The sequence below is a fragment of the Oryx dammah genome, unplaced genomic scaffold (assembly GCF_014754425.2).
Source record: "Oryx dammah isolate SB20612 unplaced genomic scaffold, SCBI_Odam_1.1 HiC_scaffold_18, whole genome shotgun sequence".
Classification (NCBI taxonomy): domain Eukaryota; kingdom Metazoa; phylum Chordata; class Mammalia; order Artiodactyla; family Bovidae; genus Oryx; species Oryx dammah.
In genome coordinates, this window is record NW_024070202.1 from 56358118 (window position 1) to 56383421 (window position 25304).

The following is a 25304-nucleotide window of genomic DNA, read 5'->3' on the forward strand; positions in this document are numbered from 1 at the left end:
CAATTTAAATACAACCCCTCTACCACTGTGAATTTCCCAGGGAGAAATCAGAGTTCTAAGATTAGATTCTCTTTTCTGCTTGAGTTAAAGTTAAAAGGCATTAGCCTAAAACTCATCCTTCCCAGTTTCTAATTCTTGCCTGCCACCCCCTCTCCCTGCCCCCAGTTGTGCCAGGCAGCATGCAGGATTTTAGTTCCCCAATCAAGGTTCAAACCCGTGCCCTCCACAGTGGAATCGAAGTTTTAACCACTGGACTGCCAGAGAAGTCCCTAATTTTGCTCACTGTGAACCAGAGTGGTTCTTCATATCTGTGGTTCTTTCAGCAGCTTGGACAGGATCGTATTAGAGCCACTAGTGTAGCTTTTTTTCAGAGTCTCAGAAGTTAAACACCACATTTACATTATACCTCACTTTTTAAGGAGTATCATCAAAGCACTCAACACCAACAGAATGAAACAGAAAAAAAAAATCAATACCAAGACCTTCAAGTAGTTATCAAGACAAAGTGATGCTTTCAGAACTTTGCACTTTTCATAAATGAGACTCAGCGTCATCTTGATTTGGGCTTCACAGGATGCTAGTCCATCTGTGTAAGTCATCTGAAGTCCTTGATCTGTAAACAAAGTCAACTGGGAGGAAGCTCCCTCAAGAAGTTAAAGCTGGCAATATATTTTCCCATTCCTGTGGGAAGAATCAACATATTTCTCTCAGGGTGACGAGTCTGTAGGAAGTCAGAATACACCATCCCAATATATGCCCTCTGGCATAAGGATTATTTTGAGCTGAAGGCAACTGTGCAAAAGCAAGCACAATATGAGCTCTTTGCTGTTTCCTACCAACCTAGATAGCATATTAAAAAGCAGAGATATTACTTTGCCAACAAAGGTCGGTCTAGTCAAGGCTATGGTTTTTCCAGTGGTCATGTATAGATGTGAGAGTTGAACTGTGAAGAAAGCTGAGTGCTGAAGAATTGATGCTTTTGAACTGTGGTGTTGGAGAAGACTCTTGAGAGTCCCTTGGACTGCAAGGAGACCCAACCAGACCACCCTAAAGGAGACCAGTCCTGGGTGTTCATTGGAAGGACTGATGCTGAGGCTGAAACTCCAATACTTTGGCCCCCTGATGCGAAGTTGACTCATTGGAAAAGACCGTGATGCTGGGAGGGATTGGGGGCAGGAGAAAGGGACGACTGAGAATGAGATGGCTGGATGGCATCACAGACTCGATGGACGTGAGTCTGAGTGAACTCCGGGAGTTGGTGATGGACAGGGAGGCCTGGCGTGCTGAGATTCATGGGGTCGCAAAGAGTCGGACATGACTGGTGACTGAACTGAACTGATCTTGTGAAAAACGGTATCACAAATTTCTCTGTGAAGATTTCCCCATCCCAGCGCCAGCCCCTCACTGTCCATACCAGAAAGAGAATGACAACTTCCAGTAATACAGGAGACAGGCTGGCCCCATGAGTCTACACAACCAAACCTTACTACTTAGGTTAGCTACCATTGGTTTCCCATATATTTGCCTTCCTACAGTTCGCTGCCCCTGTGTGAGTGTGAAGTTGCTCAGTCATGTCCAACTCTTTGTGACCCCATGGACTGTAGCCTACCAGGTTCCTCCATCCATGGGATTTTCCAGGCAAGAATACTGGAGTGGCTTGGCATTTCCTTCTCCAGGAGATCTTCCCAACCCAGGGATTGAACCCGGGTCTCCTGCATTGTAGGCAGACGCTTTACCATCTGAGCCACCAAGGAAGCTCCTAGAAGCTCCCAAGTCCTTTCCATTTGTGTTCGCATTTCTAAGAGTGTCATGCCCTACTGACTGAGCTAGTCACGTACCCCTGACAATTTTTAAATGTAACCTTTTGTTCAAATGATATAAAACCTCCAAGTTTAAGCTGTTTCTTTGTGAGTTTTCTCTTTCTGGGAAACTCCCTCATCATGTAAAACTTGTAACATCAAAGAAACTTGCATGTCTTTTCTCATTTTAATATGTCTGTTATCAGACTATTGTGCAGACCCAGCCAGAGAACTGAAGAGGATAAAGAAGAATTTTATTCCCCACAATTTTTGCATTCTTGCCAAGTTTAGAAACAGCAATGATGGGAAGGCAGCCACAAGTCTGTTGTGAGATCTTTCTCTCCCACCTTGACTCTTAACACCCCTTCACTTCCATTTCCCCTTTCAACCCTCTGTCTTCAACATTCTCTGATCCATGGAATCTGGGCTTTAAATAATGACACAGCGGCTCCTACTATTGCCTTTTGCTGTGGAATCGCTTGAGTGTGTGAAGCCTGCCATGTAAGGGGAGTTTTTCCTTCATCCCCCGCAGTTTGTTTCAGCTGGAAAATGTCCTCAGCAGGCTCCTGAACTAAAGCTGTTGCTGACATTTCTGCAGCTTGAATTTCTAGGTGTATTAGGATTAGTTTCAGATATGAATGATAGAAAATCCAAAACAACAGGGAGAAGGTTGAAGTTTACTTTGCTCACATAAATGTCTAGGTCAGCATTCCAGTGCTGGTGTATCCTCCCAGCTACACTATAGCTCCAGCTACATCTCACTATCCCACAGGCAGACATCTACATCCTAAGCAAAAGAAGGTAGGAAAGGATGAAAGTAAAGCAAAGGGTGCTTCTGTCCAGTTTCTTAAGGAAGACATGTAAGTACAGGCATACCTTAGAGACACTGCGGCTTTGGTTCCAGACCACTGCAACAAAGTGAGTATTGCGAGAAAGCAGGTCACATGAATTGATTTCCCTGTGCATATAAAAGTTGTGTTTACACTATACTAAGTGTGGAGTAGTGTTATGTCTAAAAAAACAATGTACATACCTTAATTTAAAAAATACTGCTAAAAAATGCTAACCATCATCTGTGAGTCATAATCTTTTTGCTGGTGGAAGGTGTTACCTTGATATTGATGGTACTGACTGATTAGGGTGATGGCTGTTGAAAGTTGGGCTGGCTTGAAACAGGACAACAATGAAGTTTGACTCATTGACTGACTCCTCCTTTCATGAATCCTTTCTCTGCAGCATAAAATGCTGTTTGAAGTGAAGTGAAGTGAAGTTGCTCAGTCGTGTCCGACTCTTTGCGACCCCATGGACTGCAGCCTACCAGGCTCCTCTGTCCAAGGGATTCTCCAGGCAAGAGTACTGGAGTGGGTTGCCATTTCCTTCTCCAGGGGATCTTCCCGACCCAGGGATTGAACCCAGGTCTCCCACATTGCAGGCAGACACTTTAACCTCTGAGCCACCATTTTATCCATAGAATTTCTTTCAAAATTGGAGTCAATCCACTCAAGCCCTGCTGCTGCTGTATGAACTAAATTTATGTAATATTTTAAATCTGTTGTAATTTCAACAATCTTCACAGCATCTTCACCAGGAACAGACTCCATCTCAAGACACAACTTTCATTGCTCATCCTTAAGGAGCAACTTCACTTCTATTCATGTTTTATATGAGGTTGTGGCAGTTCAGTCACATCTTCAGGCTCTACTTCCAATTCTAGTTGTCTTGCTATTCCCACCACATATGCTGTTATCTCCTCCACTGAAGTCCTGAACTCCTCAGTCATCCATGAGGATTGGAATCTTCTTTCAATCTCCTGTTAATGTTGATATTTTGACCTCTTCCCAGAAATCACAAATACTCTTAGTGAATGCTGAATCCCTTCCAGAAGGATTCAACTGGCTTTGCCCAGATCCATTAGAAGAATCACTATCTTTAGCAGCTATAGTCTTAGAAAATGCATTTATTAATAATTAGATTTGAAAGTAGAAATGACTCTGATCTATGGGCTGCAGAATGGATGCTGGGTTAGCAGACATGAAAATAACACTGATCTGGTTGCACATCTCCATCAGAGCTCTCGAGTGACCAGGTGTATTGTCAATGAACACTAATATTTTGAAAGGAATCTTTTTTTCTAGGCAGATCTAAAGAGTGGGCTCAAAATACTCAGTCAAACATGTTGTAAAACAGTTGCGCTGTCACGCAGGCTTTTTGTTCCATTTACAGAGCACAGGTAGAGTAGACTTCACATAATTCTTAAGAACCCCACAATTTTCAGAATGGTAAATGTGCACTGGTTTCAACTTAAAGTCACCTGATGCATTAGCCCAAACAGGAGAGTCAGTTTGTTCTTTGAAGGCTTAAAGCCAGGCATTGACATCTTTCTCCCAGCTATGAAAGTCCTGGATGCCATCTTCTTCCAGTAGAAGGCTGCTCTGTCTACACTCAAATCTGTTGTTTGGAATAGTCACCTTGGTAAATTATCTTAGCTAGATCTTCTGGATACCTTGCAGCAGCTTCTACATCAGCACTTGCTGCTTCACCTTGCCCTTTGATGTGATGAAGATGGCTTCTTTCTTTAAACTTCATTAACCACCCTCTGGCAGTTTCAAACTTCTCATCTGCACGTTCCTCTCCTCTCTCAAGTTTTCAGAGAACTGAAGAGAGTTAGGGCCTTGATGTGGATCAGGCTTTAGCTTCACGGAATATTGTGGCTTGTTTGATCTTCTATCTAGACCATTAAAATGTTCCCTGTATCAGCAGTAAGGCTGTTTTGCCTTATCATGCATGTGTTCACTGGGGTAGCACTTTTCATCTCCTTCAAGAACTTTTCCTTTGTGGTCACAACTTGGCTGTTTGGCAGGCCTAGCTTTTCTATTTCACCTTCCAATGTGCCTTCCTCACTAAGCTTAATAATTTCTAGTTTTTGATTTAAAGTGAGAGACATGTGACTCTTACTTGAACACTTAGAGACCACTATAGGGCTACTCATTGGCCTATGTTCAACATTGTGTTTCAGGGAATAGAGAGGCCTGAAGAGAGAGAGAGATGGGCTGTTTTGGTGTGCTCATGGCATCTCAAAACAATGACAACAGAAACATCCAAGATCAATGATCACAGATCACCATAACAAATGTAATAATAATGAAAAAGTTTGAAATACTGTGAGCATTACCCAAATGGGAGAGACATGAAGTGAGCAAATGCTGTTGGACAAATGGAGCTGATAAACTTGATTGATGCAGGACTGCCATGAACATCAATTTGTAGAAAATGCAGTATTTGATAAATGCAGTAAGTGAAGTTGCTCAGTCGTGTCTGACTCTTTGCAACCCCATGGACTGTAGCCCATCAGGCTCCTCCATCCATGGGATTCTCCAGGCAAGAGTACTGGAGGAAATGGATTGCTATTTCCTTCTCCAGGACTTCCCAACCAAGGGATCGAACCCAGGTCTCCTGCATCATAGGCAGACACTTTACTGTCTGAGGCATCAGAGAAGTCTAATATAGCAAAATACAATAGAATAAGGACGCCTATACTCTATACTGCAAGAGAGGCTGAGAAATGCAGGCTTCATTCTAGGCAGCCATGTACCCAACCACACATTACTATTATTGTGAAGTGAAAAGCAAAGTGAAAGTCACTTAGTTGTGTCTGACTCTCTGTGTCCCTGCAGCTTGCCAGGCTCCTTTGTCCATATAGCTTAGTTGTGTCCAGCTCTTTGCAACTCTGTAGCTCACCAGGCTCCTCTGTGCACGGAATTCTCCAGGTAAGCATACTGGAGTGGGTTGCCATTCTCTTTTCCAGGAGATCTTACTTGGATCTAACAGGGATCAAACCCAGGTCTCCCTCATTGCAGGTAGATTGTTTACCATCTGAGCTACCAGGGAAGTACTACGACTAGAAATAAATACATACTAGAGGGAACTGGACTACCAGACTAAGAGCAGGGTGAGGACACATACCTCTGGCAAGCCTCCTCAGCACCCCAGAACTTCTCCTGCTTTTGACTGGTCCAGGCCTCCAGCAGTCTTTCTCTCTGCTCTGCTTTTTCCAGCAATAGTGGATATACCCTAGTGCTTGATTTCCTCACTACACCTTTCTAGGAGGAACAGCCGAGTTTGTCACAGTACAACTTATTTCTTAAGTTGATCCCTTGCCTTCCCTAACACATATAGGCTAATAGTATTTGTTGGATCTGATGCTTCCCTTTTATTTTTTAGAAAACTTAACTCTCCTTTCTGGTCCAGACAGTGTTAACTTTCTCACCTAGATTTTGTCTAATGGAGTCTTCTGTTCTGAGAGATAAGTTACTAGATTCTGGTCTGCTCAAAGGCAATCACTGTTAAAAAAACCTTGGGCACTCTCACTTTTCTGAGTTAGATATTCAGCATGGATTTTTTGACTGGGCTAATGGCCAATTCAGGGTTGTATTTATCATTGTCCTGGTCACTCTCTCCTACTATGTTTCACCTTTCTTGTTGCCTTCATTTAGAGTCTTAATTCTCAAAATTTCTCAGGTGTGCTCACTGTGGGCACAGGCAGCACTAACGCCATGTATAATTATAGTGACATCTGGAAATTCCTTTAATAATCCATGAATAGTTACTTGCATTGGACTGCTGTTCTCCTCTCAAATGGTCCAGACGTTCAGGTACATTTGGCACCACTGTCCAGTCTTGAAGGCACAGTTCCCTAGGGGTTCTTTCCAAGGATGCTCTGTGTAGCTCTAATAGAGCATTCTGCCCAGTTGTGGCCTATATCTGTGCTCCGTGCTCCCTCTGTGACAGTTGGTACAGTTCACTGAGACTTTGCCTATATTCTTATTCAATTTCCTTGGAACTAAGTTAATTATTTCTGTCCTTATGTTCCAGATGGTCCCACCAAACATCTACCAATTTAAGAAATAACCTCTTACATGAATGAAACTTCAAGTACAGTATAGTGTCCCTTCGAGTACAGGACAGACATTGAAGGTCTGTCCCTCAATTTCCCTTTTCCGTTAATGTCTATTGAATCTGTTCTGTAAGATCTCAACTTTATCTCCAAAAATGGTTTCTCCTTCTAAAGCCAAATTATCCTTCATTTATTTGTTCTCATCCTGTCATTGTTCCTGTCCTGAGACTGAAGCACATTCTAGGAACACTCCAGACATTCCTTGATTTCTTGAACAAATCTGGTTTCTAGAGACCCAAGTTTCTAGGCACAGGATAGTTACCTTCTTGACCTTTTTTCTTTTTAAAAAAGATTTATTTATTAATTTTGTGGCTGTGCTGGGTCTTTGTTGTTGCACGCGGGCTTTCTCTAGTTGTGGCAAGTGGGGGCTCTTCTTTATTGTGGTGCATGGGCTTCTCACTGCAGTGGCTTCTCTTGTTTCAGAGCACAGGTTCTAGGCGCTCTTGCTTAAGTAGCTGCAGGATGTGGGCTCAGCAGATACAATTTGTAGGCTCTAGAGTGCAGGTTCAGTAGTTGTGACCCATGGGCTTAGTTGTTCCATTGCATGTGGGATCTTCTGGGACCAGGGATTGAACTGGTGTCCCTTGCATTACATGGAGAATTCTTAACCACTGGACCACCAGAGAAGCCTGACTTTTGTTTTATTTAAAACAACCTGTGTCTTTAACTTAGATAGTTTTTTCGTTCAATAAGGGCTCCTATTTATTGTTTGCTGATTTTCAATGAAAAGCCTTGTTATGGGTGCCTGCACGGGGCCTTGGCCAGAGCTCATATAATTTACAATTCTAGTCAATTTTGGATCACATGGCGGGAGATTAGTCTTGAGATTCTGCACAGGTCATACCATACAACTTCAAGATTAGTCTTGGGGCAATGCCTACATAAGTTGGCATTAATAACTGAAAATGAGAACTTCAGAATGGAGACACAGATGTAGAGAATGGATTTGTAGACACAGTGGGGGAAGGAGAGGGTGGGAAAATGGAAAGAGTAGCACTGACGTATTATACTTGATCATGTGTAAAATGCAGAGCTGGTAGGAAGCTGCTATCAGTTTGGTGCTCTGTGATGCACTCGAAGGGTGGGGGGAGGGGAGGGAGGCTCCCGCAAGAGGGCATATATGTATAATTATGGCTGATTTAAGTTGCTCTATGGTAGAAACCAACACAATATTGTAAAGCAATTTTCTTTCAATTAAAAAATAAATTAAAAAAGAAAACTAGAACTTTCAGACTCCAGTGCTCTCGAGCACCCACGCTGTAAAGAACCCATTGGTAAAGAAATGATAGAATTAGAGAATCACCATTTTGCAAGCCCTAAAATAATATTCTAGATAATATATACCAATGGACACTAAAATGGTTTGATGGTGAACTTTATAATGGTGCATCGGACTGACAGCACCAGATGCAGTAGACTAAATACACTTTTCAACTAGGGACAATGGAAAACGTATGATACTAAGAAGTTATTGTTAATTTTATTTAAATGTTATAATGGTATTGTGGTCATGTTTATAAAAAAAATGATACTTATCTGTTAGCCATGTACACACTGTAGGGGAAAGTGAAGTTGTCTTGAAGTCCATTTTTAAGGAGTTTCAGTTTAGTAACTCTAGGTGGAAAGCAATAATAATAATATAGTCAGATCTTGATTATTCCAAAACAGTGTCCAACGTGTGTATTATCCAGGACTTTGACCATTTTTCCTCTCTTCTGTGGCTCCTCTGCTGGTCACTACATTTACAGCTGACCCAATGTAGTAGAGAAAGTACACATCTGTCAAATTTTGTGACTTGTTGGATGAAGAAAGTCTGTGGGAAAGAAACTGAAACTACTGGTTGAAATCAGGTGTATAAATAATTTGAACATTTCATTTCTTTTTGATTTACATATCTTCCTTATTATAGATAAATATGAGTTACAATGATTATATAATAAAACTTTAGAGCCCAAATACAAAAAGCCTTCATTTTATTTAGTTTCCACTTTACTTTTGGAAAAAAATCATTTTTTAAAAGTTTATTTTACCAAGGACTAATCCTTTGTTGACATTCAACTTTAAAGTATTCTTTCGTGTCTGTCTCATAGGAGAAAACATGAAACATTGCTTCTGTGGCAGTTTCTTCTAGTTTTTCAAGGACTCATGTAGTAGCAACTGGTTCAAAATACTGCTTTGTTTCAAAGCATGCAGTTTAGATGTATCTTCACTAATGATGGCAATACTTCCATTTTGTTCCTGAGCTGTCAGGTCACTTTCACTGTCAGACAGTGTACACAGCAGAGTGTCATTTTCATAGGTTGGAAAGTAATACCTGAAAACAACCACAAATATACTGAATAACCAAAACTATAGATTATCTAGAAGATTTCTCAGCAGTTGAATGTACACATTACTATAATTTTGCTAGGTTTCTCTGCCAACAGTTTCAACTACATTTTGCAAAGGCTGTAAAGGAGAGAACTTCTGAATTAATTTTACTTTGACCTTTATTGGCTGACATCAGTCTTACTAGTATCTTTGTTAGCTGGCATTTCAGCCTTTGCTTGATATTTAACATAACAAGATACTATCTTAAAAGGCAGCCTACTCTACTATCAGGAAGATCTACCTATCAATTTAATACCTCCTTGTACGAAGCTAAAAACGACATTCCTCTCATTTCTATTCAAAGGTTTCAGTTCTCCCCTAGGGACAGCAAAGTTCAAATACAGTTACTCTTTCACACAACACTCCTTCAAATATCCAATAAAAACAACTGTTTCCACGTGTGGGGTCCCCCCCCCCGCCCCCCGCCAAGCTAATCATCACTATTTTCTTCATTATAAATTAAAAAAAATAAAAACATCTATAGCATTTTAAGTCTATTGCTCTGGTTCCTTCTCTGGACACACTCTAGAGTTAGTTCTGAAATATAAAGGTTTCGAATTGTATAAGAATAATTATAGGAACTGGGTCTCAGGTTAGTCCAGGGCTGACTCTGCCTCTCATAAATCTGGAATTTTCTAAAGAGGAAAAACTAGAGCTTTTTGCCTAGACTCCTTGGGGCTCTGATGTAACATCCCCTGAGAATAGAGGAATCTCTCTGGAGCTGGAACCCCACAACCTCCCAGAGGTTCCCTCAACTGAGATTTTCCAGAGTGATTTGAGAACCATCTCAGAAGGTGAGACTGGCAAAGGATACCTGGGAGTCTGAGACCATCTCAACAGGTACATACTAGAAGAACAAATGCTTGATATTTTTAAAAGCGCCAGGATACAAAACATGCATCAGAAACCCTAGTAGTGGTATACTGTATGACACAGTAGTTTTATGTTTAGAAGTTTATCTAAATGGAATAATTGCATAAGTGTGCAAAAATGCAGGCATATGCATCTATTTAGAAGAGCAAAACATAAAAATCCTGAACATCTAGCAAATTAGGGTAACATCCATACAATGGAATATTTGGCAACCATTAAAAATGATTCAATAGATGTGTAGTGGATATAGAAGATGCTTTTAAATACTTTCTTAAAATATAACTTAAAATCTATATTTCTATATCTATCTATAGCTATCCATATCACTACACCATAAAATTTGAAGTAGTTGATTATATTTGTAACAGGGAAATTATTTTAAAACCAAGGTTTTTGAAGATTTTTACTTTTTACAATAGTCTTGCATTTATTTTTTATTTAAATTTAAAGGAATTAAATAAATGGATGAGATAATGGAGAAGGAGCAAAGAAATGTATGTCTGGTTGAGCAGAACTCACTGTGGTTGATCCCATATCTGTTTTTCAGGAAGCAGTGAAGTATGTTTAGCTTCCTCCATATGAGTCCTTAAGTCCACTTTGGACCTGAACTTCTCATGGCAGCCATAGCATCTACATTGGTGAATCTGCCTCCGAATGAAATTGACCAATTTCACTTGCTGATAGAAATTTAATCCTGGAAATGACAGTATACAGAATCATCAGACAACTGGTCAGACCTGTTTTTGCACTGTTGCAATTTTTTTTTTTTTAAAGAACCACTTCTCTTTATTAACCAACCTGAAGAGGCAGTGCAGATTTAAAGCATAATAATAAACATAAAATAATAACAGCCAGTACTTATATAGTGCTTATGTACCAGGCACTGCTCTAATCACTTTTCATGCATTAATACGTTTAATTTCCACAATACCCAGCACATAGGTGTTACTATATCCACATTATACATCAGGAAGCTGTCCAAGGCTGCAAGGCCAGTAAGTGGTAGAGCCAGGATTTGACACCATGCTGTTGGCTCCACAGCCATGTTCTTGACTACTAACCTATTACATACACAACACATACAAATGTGTATAAGAGCAGTAAAGTAAAGTAACGCAAGGCAATGGCAACCCACTCCAGTACTCTTGCCTGGAAAATCCCATGGAGGGAGGAACCTGGTCGGCTGCAGTCCATGGGGTCGCTAAGAGTCGGATATGACTGAGCGACTTCACTTTCACTTTTCACTTTCATGCACTGGAGAAGGAAATGGCAACCCACTCCCGTGTTCTTGCCTGGAGAATCCCAGGGACAGAGTAGCCTAGTGGGCTGCCATCTATGGGGTCGCACAGAGTTGGACATGACTGAAGCGACTTAGCAGCAGCAGCAGCAGCAGTAGCAGCAGCAGCAGCAGCAGCAGCAACACTTTCAAGAGTCTAGGAAAGTAGTCGGTGAGTTGAGGGGTGGGCAGTGAGCTTTTTATGGTCTTGGATATATTAGCAAGTCAGTACTTTACGTCTTCATGACACTAATTTTTCTATCACAGTGATCTACTTGGGTACATCTATAACATCTATAAACACTCAAGCTACACTACCAAGCAGGGCAGTAGGTGTCTTTCATACATTATCCATTCTCTATGACATTCTGCTGAGCTGAGGCCCAATGTCACACAGCTAGTAAGTGCTGGAGCTGGACTGTGAACTCCAGTCTGACTTCAAAATCCATGCTTTTTTCCACTAGCCCCCTCCACTTTACGATAGAAATTAATCATTAACCTGTATGCCCTCCTCCAGGGGCTTTTCCCGACCCAGGGATTGAACTCACGTCTGTCACGTCTCCTGCACCGGTAGGCAGGTTCTTACCACTAGTGCCACCTGGAAAGCCCTGTTTTATTTGACATCATATATGTAGGAAGAAAACCCTATAAATCAAAACCATATTTGAATATTATAGTTCAGACTGTGAATCACCGTTTCAGGCAGTCCAATTGAGACCATCTGTGGAGAGACACATTTTGACTTGCACGCTCTCCAATCACAACTGCAGGACACAGACATCGTTCACGGGACAGTGTATGAAAAACAGCAGCAGCACGGAAAACAATTTCTGAATCAAACTTACCAAGTTCTGACTTTATTTTGAGGAGATCAAATTCATGTGCATCCTAAAAAAAAGGAACGAATGTATCTGTGAGCATATAAATTATTTAATCTTTCAGGATGAAAGTATAAACAGACAGCTTATTCACAGGAGTCTGAACACTGAAGGACTCAGTCTCAGTTCATCGTCTGTTTTCAAAGTCTTCAAAATCTACATCCAACTGCTTTATAAGGCACAGTTCAAACAAGTCATGTCAATCAGTTAAAACATTTTAGTTGTTCACAGCTTGTTTCTCCAGTTTTTATCATTTACTCTGTATGCATTCTGCAGTCTGACAAAAGGGTCCTCAGTCTCTAGGTAAATGCAGCCCTACTATACTATGTGTCTGGACTAGAATTATGACTAAAGGTCCCTTGCTTCACAAGTAGATAGGTAATTTTAAATATTCTGCTTTTCCTTTTATATTGTCAAATATGGTGTTTAAACCTGCAAGTTTCTCCTCACTCATATCTTCCCACAAATTACATGTCTTTTGACTTTTACGATGCACAGGCTTATTTTTATTCTGTTCCATTCCTGCAATCGCCCATCTGGGTAAATGCTTCAACTTACAAGCTTACAGAGAATAAAGACCATCTAACTCTCTGTGAAGGCATTCAGTGTAGCACCACAGGCAGGATAGTTAAGAATTCCATGATATGTTATCACTGAAAGTGACTCAGCAGAGGTTGAGGACACCAGTCAAGGATCCTGCAAAGGGGATTCTTACACAGGATAGAAGGGCTAAGGCACCTTTCAATTCAAAGAGATTAGGATATTTAAGACTGGCAACTATACACACGTACTAGTGACAACCTGCTTCAGACAAGATGATTCTCCTTTCTCTTGAGTAAATGCCCGTAGCCTTTTGAACACCTTCCAGGTCCTAGTTTTACTGAACTAAGAACAGTTTTTATGAATGAGAATGAAGCTGGGTCAAACAGGAGAGTCTGCTCCACTGCTGCAGAGCTGAGTTGGGGGAGGGGAGAGAGGGCACACCAGAATAATCCAGTAATATTTTTCTATTATGCTCAACTCCCAATATAACAAAAGAATAACATGCAGAAGAGAAAACACAAACTGGAAATGTCCTCATATTTCTTCTCTTCAAATCCTGGTAACTGAGGGAGCTGTAAAACCACACCCTGTGCCCTCTCCACCGCCATGGCTCCCCACCCTCATCCCTCCCAAGGGCTCTGTAAATGGCAACTTTCTCTCTTCCTGCTGTCCTTGTTCACCAGCACCGAAAGCACTGGGAAAAAGACTCAGAACCTGTCCACATCCCGGGTATTGTTAATCACGGTTGCAGATCCTACAGGGCAAGGCAGAACTATCTCGTAAATATCTCAGAGGTGGGATGGCATCAGTGGTCTGTGAAATACCAAGCTAACAGTTCGCCCAGGTTCAGTGAACTCCACTTAACTGCCCCGAGTTCTGCTTCTCTTTGATGGACCCTCCCTGACTCCCATTTTGCTTACAGCACTTTAAAGAAGGGGAAAATAATCAAGAGACTAAAGGTATAAGACGATGAGGTTGCAGTAATCATCAACTTCTCCCTGTCAGAACAACAAAACAAATGTCAAATGAATCAAAGTATCTCACCTCCATGTGGACACATAATTTCTCAATTGTTTCTGCTTGCTTTTCACAAAATAGGCAGACAGCAGACATAGGGTGTTCTTCCCAATCAGACCAGTCACTGTGTTAAAAATAAAACAGCAAACATGGAGCTTCAAGGTATACTACCTGGTATTACTTTCTGTTCCCTAAGAAACCCTGCCAGTCTCTTTCAAATCTGGCATTTCTGTAAAGACTGACTTTTTGATACAATTTTTGAAATTCAAAGTAGCACCATGAAATTAATATAAATAGCAAACAGGTGCTGCTCTGTTTTCTTATATTTGCCTCTCTTTCTGAGCAGCTATTTCACTACAAAATCAGCACCGTGTCTTTCTGAGACAACTAGCTTTAATTTGCAGAGAAAACATATCAGGAGATGGGATGCTCTCTCATTAACTACAACCACCAAGTGCACATGCTGTGAGGTGCAGTCACTGCCCAGGATGTGTTTCTGCATGAAAAATGGCGTATTTTAAAAAGGCAACCTTCTATCTTTCACGTGGGAAATACTGATCATTTTAAATGGGGCAAGTGTTAAATTTGATGGCAGATATAAAAAAGCATACAGGGCCTTTTTACCACTTTCTCCCTTCCTTGCATTTATTTTTTGAGATACTGTCAACTTCTTGTCACTGCTAAACCAGGAGAAGCAAAATCCCAGGAGAGACAAAAGGCTGAACAGCTTTGAGTGAGAGGAAGATGAATAACAGGGAATCCTTTTAGGTTGAAAAGAATACTTCTCGAGCTTATAATTTCAAGCAAAGAAGCTGTGAATGTTTTAAGTTAGTCATCAATGGGATGAACACAGAACAAAGTTAACCTCAATTTAGTTCTTATGTTCTCTATTCCAACAGTAAGGAGCATGGAGAGTTCAAAGATCATATCAGTTTAAGGTCTAGGGATCAATGGACTAACGAGTAAAGAATTCTGGAGTATATTTTTCTCTGAATTATATATTACCTGTGTGTTCAACGATCAGCTGTAGTAGCAAAACAATATTTAGTTGGAATAACAGTTGTTTTAATTATGTAAAACTTATTTTGGTATTATCATTAATTTTATTAAAGTATAGTTGATTTACAATGCTGTGTTAGTTTCAGGTATGTAGCAAAGTGATTCAGTTATATGTATATATTCAGTTATATATGTATATATATAAAATCATTTTATAAGCATATAGGTCTTTAATAAAATATTTGACAAAAAATCTGGTATTTTTTATCAGATTCTTTTCCATTAAAGGCTATTACAAGATATTGTCTATAAATCTCCCATGTTATACAGTAGAACCTTGTTGTTTATTTATTTTATATATAGGAGTATATATCTATTAATGGCAAACTCCTAAATTTATCACTCCCTTTCCCTTTTAGTAACCATAAATTTGTTTTCTATGTCTGTTAGTTTATTTTTATTATATAAATAAATTCATTTGTGTCATACCGTTAGATTCCACATATAAGTTTTATCAACTGATATCTGTTTTTCTCTGACTTACTTTATTTAGTATAATAATCTCTCAGCTCATCTATGTTGTTGCAAATGGCATATCATTACATCATTTTTTTTTATGACTGAGTAATATTCCACTGTTTGTACACCATATGTTCTTTATCCATTCATCTGTCCATGGACATTTAGGTTTCTTCCATCTTTTGGTTACTATAAATAATGCCGCTATGAACATCGGGGTACATGTATATTTTCAAATTAGAGTTTTCATCTTTTCCAGATATATGTGCATGAGGGGGATTCCTGGATCATATGCTAGCTCTACTTTTAGTTTTTTAAGGAACCTACATAATGTTCTCCATAGTAGCTGCACCAATTTACATTCTCATCAAAAGTGTAGTAGGGTACCCTTTTCTCCACACTTTCTTCAGCATTTACTATTTGCAGACTTTTTGACAATGGCCATTCTGACTGGTATGAGGAAAGTTTTGGCTATATTACATGAAATGACGCATGGCTTACAGAAAGGGTTCTCTTCCTTTTTATTCTATCTTTTCAGAATGGTAGCTTAAAATCAAAATAAAGAACTATTTTCCTTCTCTTAAAATACTGTGATTAAGTACCATCAATAATAAGTCTTACTCTTCCTGATGCTCTAGCAACTCCCGATCATCTTCTAGTTGAACTTCTTCCCACGATTTTCCAAGTTCCTTTGAAGGAAGAACAGAGGGATTAGAGATAAAGAGGGGAGGTGAAGGGGGAAGAGGGGAGAGGAAAGAGAAAGTAGACACTGAACTCAAAACAAAACAAGATAGTACCTAAACGCAAATGGTTTTAAAACAATACAAGCAGAATATAGTAAAGCTGTTATTTCAGGGTAAGAAATGATATATTCTAATTCAAAGTTTAGGATTTAGGATATATCCTAAATGGTTAGGATTTCAGATATATCCTAAATCAAACATTTGAAAAGCATGTAACAATGTTTAATAACATTTTAATATGCTTTTCTTTTTTAGAGAAGCAGAGATAACCTTTCAGTCAAGTTCTTTTCTCTTAAATGTAAATTAGCATTTCTCAGCCCTGGATGTACACAGGAATCTCTTGGGGATCTTTTAGAAAAACCACTAATATCTTTTGAGAGAGACTCTCCTAGCTGGACTCTGTTTCTATCTGAGGTTCCCAAAAGTCTATTTCCCAGACAGCAGCCACAGTGAACTTTCTACGGGGTACCTCACTGTTTGTTTAACCCCTCCCAGGGCTTCTCATACTCAAAACGAAATTCAGAGGTCTTCCCATGGCTTATAAGGCCTCCATGGTCTGCCAGGCTCTCTCTCTATCACTGTGTTCCAGCACTTTTTCTCTTGCTTAGCTGGCTCTGGTCAGACCACTCTTTGGTTCTTGCTTGAACACAGCAAGCCGACTTCCACCTGGCTACTTCTACACTTGCTGGCATCGTTCGCCTCACATATCCTAACATGGTTCCGTCATCCTGAATGTTACCACTTCTTTTCCTGAACATTGTCTAAAACACCCCTCTTTCAAGTTACTTTTTATTCTGCTAGGACGCTTTATTTTTCTTCAAAGCACTGATCATACCCTGAAATCATTTTGTGGATCTGTCTTCTTATTTTCTGTCTTCTGCACTAGAATGTCTCTGAAGACATGGCTTTTGTTCACTGTTATATTTCCAGAGTCGGGCACACAGTGGGTACTAGAAATTATTGTTTTGAGTTGAATTGTAACTGAAAACATCTAAGAAATGTGATGCCAATTTAGATCTTACTTCAAAAGTTTTGTGCATGTTGAGTAAATAGTTAATGTATAAAAATCACATGGTACCAGGTAATAGTTGGTACTCAAATATATATACTCAAATCCCTTTTATCTCTTACAGTTCGTGGAGGAGTTCCACTTTGCAGGGCTATGTCAGACAAATTTAGTCATAGTTTCAGCAAAACTTAATGCAGTGATGAGCAGGAATGCTTTCTTTTGGCCCAACCATGTCTCTTTTCTCCCTTGAGTCATTTCTTTCTTTCTCTTGGCCTTTCTTCTCTCTCTACTCAATCTTCCCACTGTGCCATGCAAAAGCAGACACTGCATTAAAGAGGGATACAGAGAAAGATTACTGGGCACTTTTCCAAGCAGTTAAACTATGGCAACTGTCAAGTCCAACCTCACCTGATATAATACAGATATTCCTGTTTTATTTCCTTTATTTAGAAAAACATTATCAGAATTTACTCTCAGTTAGAAACATTTTCTTAAGGAAGGTATTCATTTAACTAAAAACAAAGGACTACAAGAGCCATTATGATTTAGAGAAAATCTATCATTCATCAACTTAATGAGAGGTTTTGCAGCTGTCATTATCTATCAGCTAAACGATGCATAAACTCAGACACACAGAGATTTACCGTAACGTCATTAGAGACAGTTAATCTGGACTCCATATTGGACTTCCCAGAGTCATCATGAAGTGTCTAAGCATCATTATGAACAATAAGGATGGCCTCACCATTGCCAACAGGATTCTTATTAGATGGAATTTTTGGTGATGAATTAAGTCTTTTATGCATTGGCTGGTCTCTGTGGACACGGACTCAAGGCCACTGCTGCAAGATATTACTAAAGGATGGGTCATTTGGGGGTATTACCATTCAACAATATAGGCAAATGTTACTTATCAATAAATGTTTTGAGCCCAAAATGATGAAAAATATCTTTCACTGTCAAACTTCCAAAGTCAAAGCATTACTTTACAGCTTTTTCAGTATTAAGCACAACACAGGGATTTATCTAGGCAATACAGTACTAACCATTTACCGCTTGAGAACAAAATGGAACTCTGTGTTCATTAGTATAATAGGAAACAAGTGATTTGAATGTGACAGTGGCTGAGACTTTCCTAGAGTGCTCTGCCTTGGTACAGTTAAATGTATGATTTATTATAAGTACAAGACACAAAGAGAAAAAAAAATTAGTCTCTGATTAAGACACTGTGCCTACTAATGAATCATATCAGGAAAGAGAAGAACACACACACACACACACAAAAAGTTGGGAAGGCATGTCAGTAAAGATGTTCAGAACACCTCCTCAAACCTCTGTATCAGATGGCTTATGATCAATGAGAGGGTAGGGAAAAAAGGTCCCTTTCACCCAGCACCTTTTTATCCCTAAAACTCACAAACTTACATGTGCTTACACACAAAAAAATCCATCAGAAACAGAGATAGTGTTTTAAATGTAAATAATTACAGTAGAGAGAATTATAACAGAACTGAAAAATAGGTTTAAGAGTTAAATAATAACTTCTTTGGTGGCTCAACAGTAAAGACTGCCTGCCAATGCAGGAAATGTGAGTTTGATCCCTGGGTTGGGAAGATCCCCTGGAGAAAGAAATGGCAATCTATTCTAGTATTCTTGCCTGGGAAATCCCATGGACAGAGAAGCCTGGTGGGCTATAGTCCATGGGGTCACAAAGAGTTGGACATGACTCAGTGACTAAACAACAACAATTTTTTGTTACAGATGGGTTTGTATATTTTAAAACTAAAAAAACTTAAATAAAAAAATGATAATACCACTGCAAAAATACTTCCCTTTAGTAAAACTCAGGCCTTGAGCCATGAGCACCTACAGAACATGTAGCTGAAGCCTTGAAAATGATGTCAAGCAGTCTGCTGCCCTCTAAGGCAAGAGTATTTGAACGTGAAACTGTCTGGGACCTTGTCCCCTCAGCTGTACTGCCCCCCATCCCCAATCCATTGAACCCTTCTGTTTGTGAGAAAACAAAGCACAAACTCTAAGTAGATAATTTAGATTATGCAAAAGACCTTTAATATATTTTATTTGTAAGTCTATCAGTATTAAAAAACTGATATGAGTTATTAAACAGGAAAATTATTTCTCCCAAGAAAGAAGATGGAATCTATCAATCTGCTGAGCCCAAAAGGTACCCCAAACAGCCTCTTTGTCCTGACCAGGGATCAGGACATCATTTACTGATCTCACACCTTTTATGACTCTCAGAGTGTATCTTTCCAGGAATACCCTGGATGCTTCCGTTACTGCTGATCTGAAAATTCTGTTCCGAAGTGGGATACTCCGTGGGTTCATGACTCAATTACCACACAGATCTACTACAGGAGTGGTCAAAACATTAATTCTGTACACACCATTACAAAGTGTTGAAATTGATGTGCTTACACAGCTGGTTCTCACACCAATCTCTAAGTTCCTTGAAAGTAGTAGCTGTTCTGCCATATTTTTCTTTCTGTTCCACCAGCATCTTGCACCCAGAAAGCACTCAAACGTTTATAGAATTTATGAAGTCAATGAAATCTCTTCTGAAGGAAAGAGGATGCGAGAAATGGATGTGCAGACACTAGCTACTAAAATGACAATTCTTTTGCCCACATCCACGTACTCATGTCAGCTTTTTCCCTCAGAGGAATAAACAATGAATGACTCTCATTTCTGTTTTTCTTTTTTCTTCTTTTTAATCCTTAAAAAAAAATAAAGCAAGAACTCCCTGGTGGTCCAGTGGTTAGGACTATGAACTTCCACTGCTGGGGGCCTGAGTTTGATCCCTGGTTGGGGAACTAAGATCTTGCAAGCTGGGTAGCGCAGCCAAAAATTTATAAAATAACAATAAAAAAATTGACATGCTCTTTAAAGTCCTTAAGAAATAAAATGTATTTACTGCTTGACTAAACTTTTAGAATAGTTTAGTCTTGATAATAAATATTTTTCATTAATGAAGTCTAAAAGAAACTAAAATGAAAAACCATTGGCCCTCATTTTTCTCTAACTATACACTATTAATATTTGGAACAGTTTAAAAAAATCTATTTAGCCTATATATATTTTTATACCTTGATTTATAATATTCCAAGAACACTGTTAAGATTGATACTTCTGATAAGCACTTCTCTAGCTTAAGGCACTGGTACATCTTTAGAGATGTTATTAGCTTTTTCAGTTCTTTCCAAAGATAAGTTTACATCATTTCCAAGTTATGACAAACCTAGACAGTGAATTTAAAAGCAGAGACATCACTTTGCCAACAAAGGTCCATACAAAGTTATGGATTTTCTAGTGGTCATGTATGGATGTGCGAGTTGGACCACAAAGAAGGCCGAGTGTTGAAGAATTAATAATGCTTTCAAACTGTGGTGCTGGAGAAGACCCTTGAGAGTCCCTTGGACAACAAAGAGATCAAACCAGTCAATTCTAAAGGAAATCAACCCTGAATATTCATTGGAAGGACTGATGCTGAAGCTGAAACTCCAATACTTTGGCCACCTGATGCGAAGAGCTGACTCACTGGAAAAGACTCTGATGCTGGGAAAGATTGGTGGAAGGAGGATAAGGGGATGACAAAGGATGAGATGGTTGGATGGCATCACTAACTCAATGGACATGAGTTTGAGCAAATTCTGGGAGATAGTGAAGGACCAGGAAGCCTGGCATGCTGCAGTCCATGGGGTCGCAAAAAGTTGGACACAACTGAGTGACTGAGCAACAACAACAAGGCATCATAACACTTTTTAAGGTTTTTAAAACACATCTTTCCTATGGCTTCTCTGGCAGTTCAGTGGTTAGGACTCCGAGCTTTCATTGCCGAGGATATGCGTTCAATCTTTGGTTGGGGGAATAAGATCCCATAAGCTGTGTAGTGTGGTCAGAAAAGGAAAAAACAAGCAAAACCAAAAAATCCAGAAACAAAACACTTTATTGTTGTCGGCCTCAATGGAAAAGCATAGAGAGCTAAGATGGCTAGGGTTGTGGGTTAGAGCCCTTAAGGAACTGATTAAAGTCAGCTTTACCTTGACCACGGGCCATCTTCTACTTTGGTATAAAAGATAATACGCAAAGGGTGTGTATGTGTGTAGATCATTAAGAAGTTATCACCATTAACTGACCAAATCCCCAAACCAACCCAAAGTATAAGAGGTGGGTATTGGTACTATTTCAATTGTAAAAACTGAGGAAAAATTGAAGGAAACTGATATAGAAAGGTTTAGATATGTGACCCTGGGAAAATTACTCAACTTCTCTATGCTCTAGCTACCTAATCTATAAAAGAGGATAATGACAAAACCTGTGTCACAGGGATGTGGTTAAGAGTAAATGACTTAATATAAATACCTAAGACAGTACCTGGCACATCCGTGCATGAGTGCTAAGTTGCTTCAGTCGTGTCCTACTCTTTGCGACCCTATGGGACATAGCCCCCCAGGCTCCTCTGTCAATAGAATTCTCCAAGCAAGAATACTGGAGTGGGTTGCCAAGCCCTCCTCTAGGGGATTTTCCTGACCCCAGGACTGAACCTGGATCTCTTATGTCTCCTGCATTCACAAGAGGGTTCTTTACCTCTTTACTAGCACCACCTGGGAAGCCTGTACCTGGCACATAGTAGGTGCTCAAAAGCTGCTAATTAAAACCAAACCAGGGAGAATGGATACATGTACACGATGTACACGATGTACGGCTGAGTCTCTTTGCTGTCCACCTGAAAGTATCACAACATTGTTAACCAGTTATTCCCCAATACAAAATAAAAAGTTGAACCCCTCCACCAAAAGCCTTAAAAAAATCTATCAATATCACCCTGAAGTGATTTAATTTTCATTTTAGATGTTATTAAAGCCTTTTCATTCTCTTGAAGTACTTCTTTCAAGCCACGATTCATCCCACATGAAATCTGGGCTCTCCATGGGCAGTACAATCTAGCACGCTCAACTAGAGCCAGCTGGTCCTCACGGATAATTCCAGTTTTCACAGTCTCACTATTTGATGCCCGTATCGAACTTTTCTAAAAGTGCCAGCAGAATCTGAGTGAGCAGTTTCTCTGAAGTCTCCTCTAAAAGATAAATACCTCCAGCAATATACAATGTTCTGCTAATCCTAAGCTCTTGACTATTAGCTTAAAAGAGCAGAAGTACATTAAACTGCTTCCACGGCTTCCTGCAGTAGCTGGATATTTCTTAGAGCTAACACTGAAGTCCATTCCCTATTGGACTGGGCTGGGCCCTGAAGCAGCGTTTGCTCTAGGAATTAATGACTGAGTGATTTCACGAGAAGATTGAAAGACTCAAAGGGTGCCTTTACCTTTAGCTAGTTGTAAAACATTTGTAGCAAACCACGGCAACCTTTCAGAGACAATCTTTAAACACATGCTAAACTTCTTTCTCAAGGGGAATTTTATTTTAATATGCTAAGGATTAGTTAGAACAGGCAAAAATTTTATCCTAAAGCAGAGACTTCCAACATAATTCAGAATATGCTTTCTGTCCAATAGATAAAATGGCTCATTATTATCAATTATGCCTTTTGTGGCCAATGGACTTGGATTAAAATTCTTTCAAATTAAGAGCAAAAAACACTTTTTATTTGCTTTAGAAAGCTGTCAGAACTGGAACTCCTCATCTTTCTTTCAATTCTGATGCAGAATTACTTAACTCCTTCTCTTGTCACGAGTAGTTTTGTTAGAGAACCACTGACTGAAACTGCCAATCCTAGACAGGCACGATAACAACCACTTTGCATGAGTTATCATACAACAGGAGGTCCTGGGAAGTAATGCGGAACTAACAAGTTACCACCAACTGGAAGAATTCAGGAAAAGTCAAAAGGAGAGAGGAGATGCCAGTCCACATGTCCTACTAACTTCCCAGAATCCTTCCTGCTGAAATCCATCTTAGCTGAGAGATGTGCGTGCCACCAAGAATAACCATGAGTCAAAATGATTGGCCATAACCAGGAAACTAAACCACTCACCATAAATCCTGAAACTGTGAGCCATGTGGCAGAGCGGTTCTCCTGGGTTCCCTTTGCTGCTCTCCCCCGGTGCCCCTTCTCAATAAAGTCTCTTGCTTTGTGAGCACGAGAATCTCCTTGGACAATTCATTTCCAAGTGTTAGACAAGAGTCCACTCTCAGGCCCCTGGAAAGGTTCCCCCTTCCCACAAGAGTTTCTTTCCTTTGCTATGTATATATAAAATAAAAATCAGCAGACTGGGGGTAGGCCCGGTAGCACTCTCCAGTCAGTGTGTCAATCAAAAATCTCTTTCTAAATTTCCAAATGCACCTAAAGAGAAAGACATTTGCCTCCAACTGAATACCTCTTCTTACACAAAAAGGACTGTAATCTACAGAGGCCAGTAAATGGTACCGAGGTTTCTAGGCAAGGAGAGTTTACAAAGTATTTAAAATCCTTGACACGGTAACCCCATCAATCCATCCTATTGCTGCTGCTGCTGCTAAGTCGCTTCAGTCGTGTCCGACTCTGTGCGACCCCATAGACGGCAGCCCACCAGGCTCCCCCGTCCCTGGGATTCTCCAGGGAAGAACACTGGAGTGGGCTGACATTTCCTTCTCCAATGCATGAAAGTGAAAAGTGAAAGTGAAGTCGCTCAGTCATGTCTAACTCCTAGCGACCCCATGGACTGCAGCCTACCAGGCTCCTCCATCTATGGGATTTTCCAGGCAAGAGTACTGCAGTGGGTTGTCATTGCCTTCTCCGATCCTACTAGTTATATATATATTTGTATGTGTGTGTGGGGGGGAAAGAAAGGTGAAGATATTTTAATGGGGGAAAAGGGCATGACTGAAGAGACTATAAATGCTTATCTAGCACAGCACCCAGCACACCCAGAAGTCAAGAATGTTTTCAGAAAAGAATATAGAAATCCCTGTATTAATATATACAGAAGTATATAGTATACTCGAGAAGGAAATGCCAACCCACTGCAGTACTCTTGCCTGGTAAATTCCATGGATGGGGGAGCCTGATAGGCTACGGTCCATGGGGTTGCAAAAAGACACAACTGAGCGACTTTACTTTCTTTCTATAGTTCCTTTTGGAGAAGGAAATGGCAACCCAAATGTTCTTGCTTGGAGAATTCCACGGACGGAGGGGCCTGGTGGGCTACAGTCTATGGGGTTGCAAAGAGTCGGACAAGACTAAGCAACTAACATACATCCATACATATAGTATACAGAATGCAATAGTATATAGAATATAGAAGTCCCCGTACTCAAGGTAACATACAATAAATGGGGGGCACTATGTGGCTATCCAGATATTTTACATTTATTTATTTGAGCAAGATCCCTACGAGTTCTAGAGACACAACCTTTTTACTATATAAACACCTGGCAAATCAGAGACAAATCAAATCACATTACCTTTTGTAAACTAACCATTGCTTGAAAGTATCCCTCAACCACATTTTGATGTTTGTAGACAGGCAATCAAATTTTAAATTATGAAGAGAAAAGAAAGCCTTACCAAATAGTTGATGACATAAAATCGGTCATATTCTCTGTTCTTAGGATTGATCCGACGATGCTGTTTTTTTCTCATATGATCTTTAAGTGTATTTTTGTCCCTGAAGGTCTTCTCACAATACAAGCACTGCAAGCTACAAGAAAGACACAAACACCGAGATTAAATAAGACCCTTGAATAGCTGTTGCAGTAGACCTTTATTATTTTTTGGGTCTCACAGAGTTTTCAAATGGGATGTAATATCCTTTTTTGGAATCCCTCTCACTTTATTCATTTGGCTTTAGAGGATGTGTGTTGTGGTTTATTTTGTAGTTGGCTATACTGGCCAACTTGGCTATTTAGTTAAAACTATGATAAAGATATCAATTACCCAAAGATGATTTTGGTAATTTTACTAATTGAATTGAAATATCTATTCCAAAAATGAAAATGAAGGTATGTTCTTCAAATAATTATAATGATAACTAGCACTGGTTGCTTCCACTGAGTGTAATGATTAGTCTGTGATTTGGCATATCCTGTGACCTGATTTTCTTGGCAAAACTCTATTAGTCTTTGCCCTGCTTCATTCCGTATTCCAAGGCCAAATTTGCCTGTTACTCCAGGTGTTTCTTGACTTCCTACTTTTGCATTCCAGTCCCCTATAATGAAAAGGACATCTTTTGGGGGTGTTAGTTCTAAAAGGTCTTGTAGGTCTTCATAGAACCGTTCAACTTCAGCTTCTTCAGCATTACTGTTGGGGCATAGACTTGGATTACTGTGATATTGAATGGTTTGCCTTGGAAATGAACAGAGATC

General features: G+C 39.8%; 1 protein-coding gene and 1 non-coding gene across 2 annotated transcripts in view; both read right to left on the reverse strand.

Moving 5' to 3' along the window:
* Nucleotides 1–1682: 1682 nt before the first annotated feature.
* On the reverse strand, nucleotides 1683–1754 carry TRNAC-ACA. The gene has a single exon. It is a non-coding gene; the product is annotated as a tRNA-Cys (tRNA).
* Nucleotides 1755–8112: 6358 nt separating this feature from the next.
* The window catches only part of ZNF277 (zinc finger protein 277), a 133934-nt gene continuing 116742 nt past the window's right edge, over nucleotides 8113–25304 (reverse strand). The window contains exons 7-12 of the mRNA XM_040260164.1: nucleotides 24508–24640; nucleotides 15850–15917; nucleotides 13738–13834; nucleotides 12118–12160; nucleotides 10516–10690; nucleotides 8113–9067 (exon numbers count right to left, since the gene is read on the reverse strand). Coding sequence (XP_040116098.1) covers nucleotides 8881–9067; nucleotides 10516–10690; nucleotides 12118–12160; nucleotides 13738–13834; nucleotides 15850–15917; nucleotides 24508–24640 — 703 coding nt within the window. The 3' untranslated portion in view covers nucleotides 8113–8880. The remainder of the gene's footprint in view (nucleotides 9068–10515; nucleotides 10691–12117; nucleotides 12161–13737; nucleotides 13835–15849; nucleotides 15918–24507; nucleotides 24641–25304) is intronic.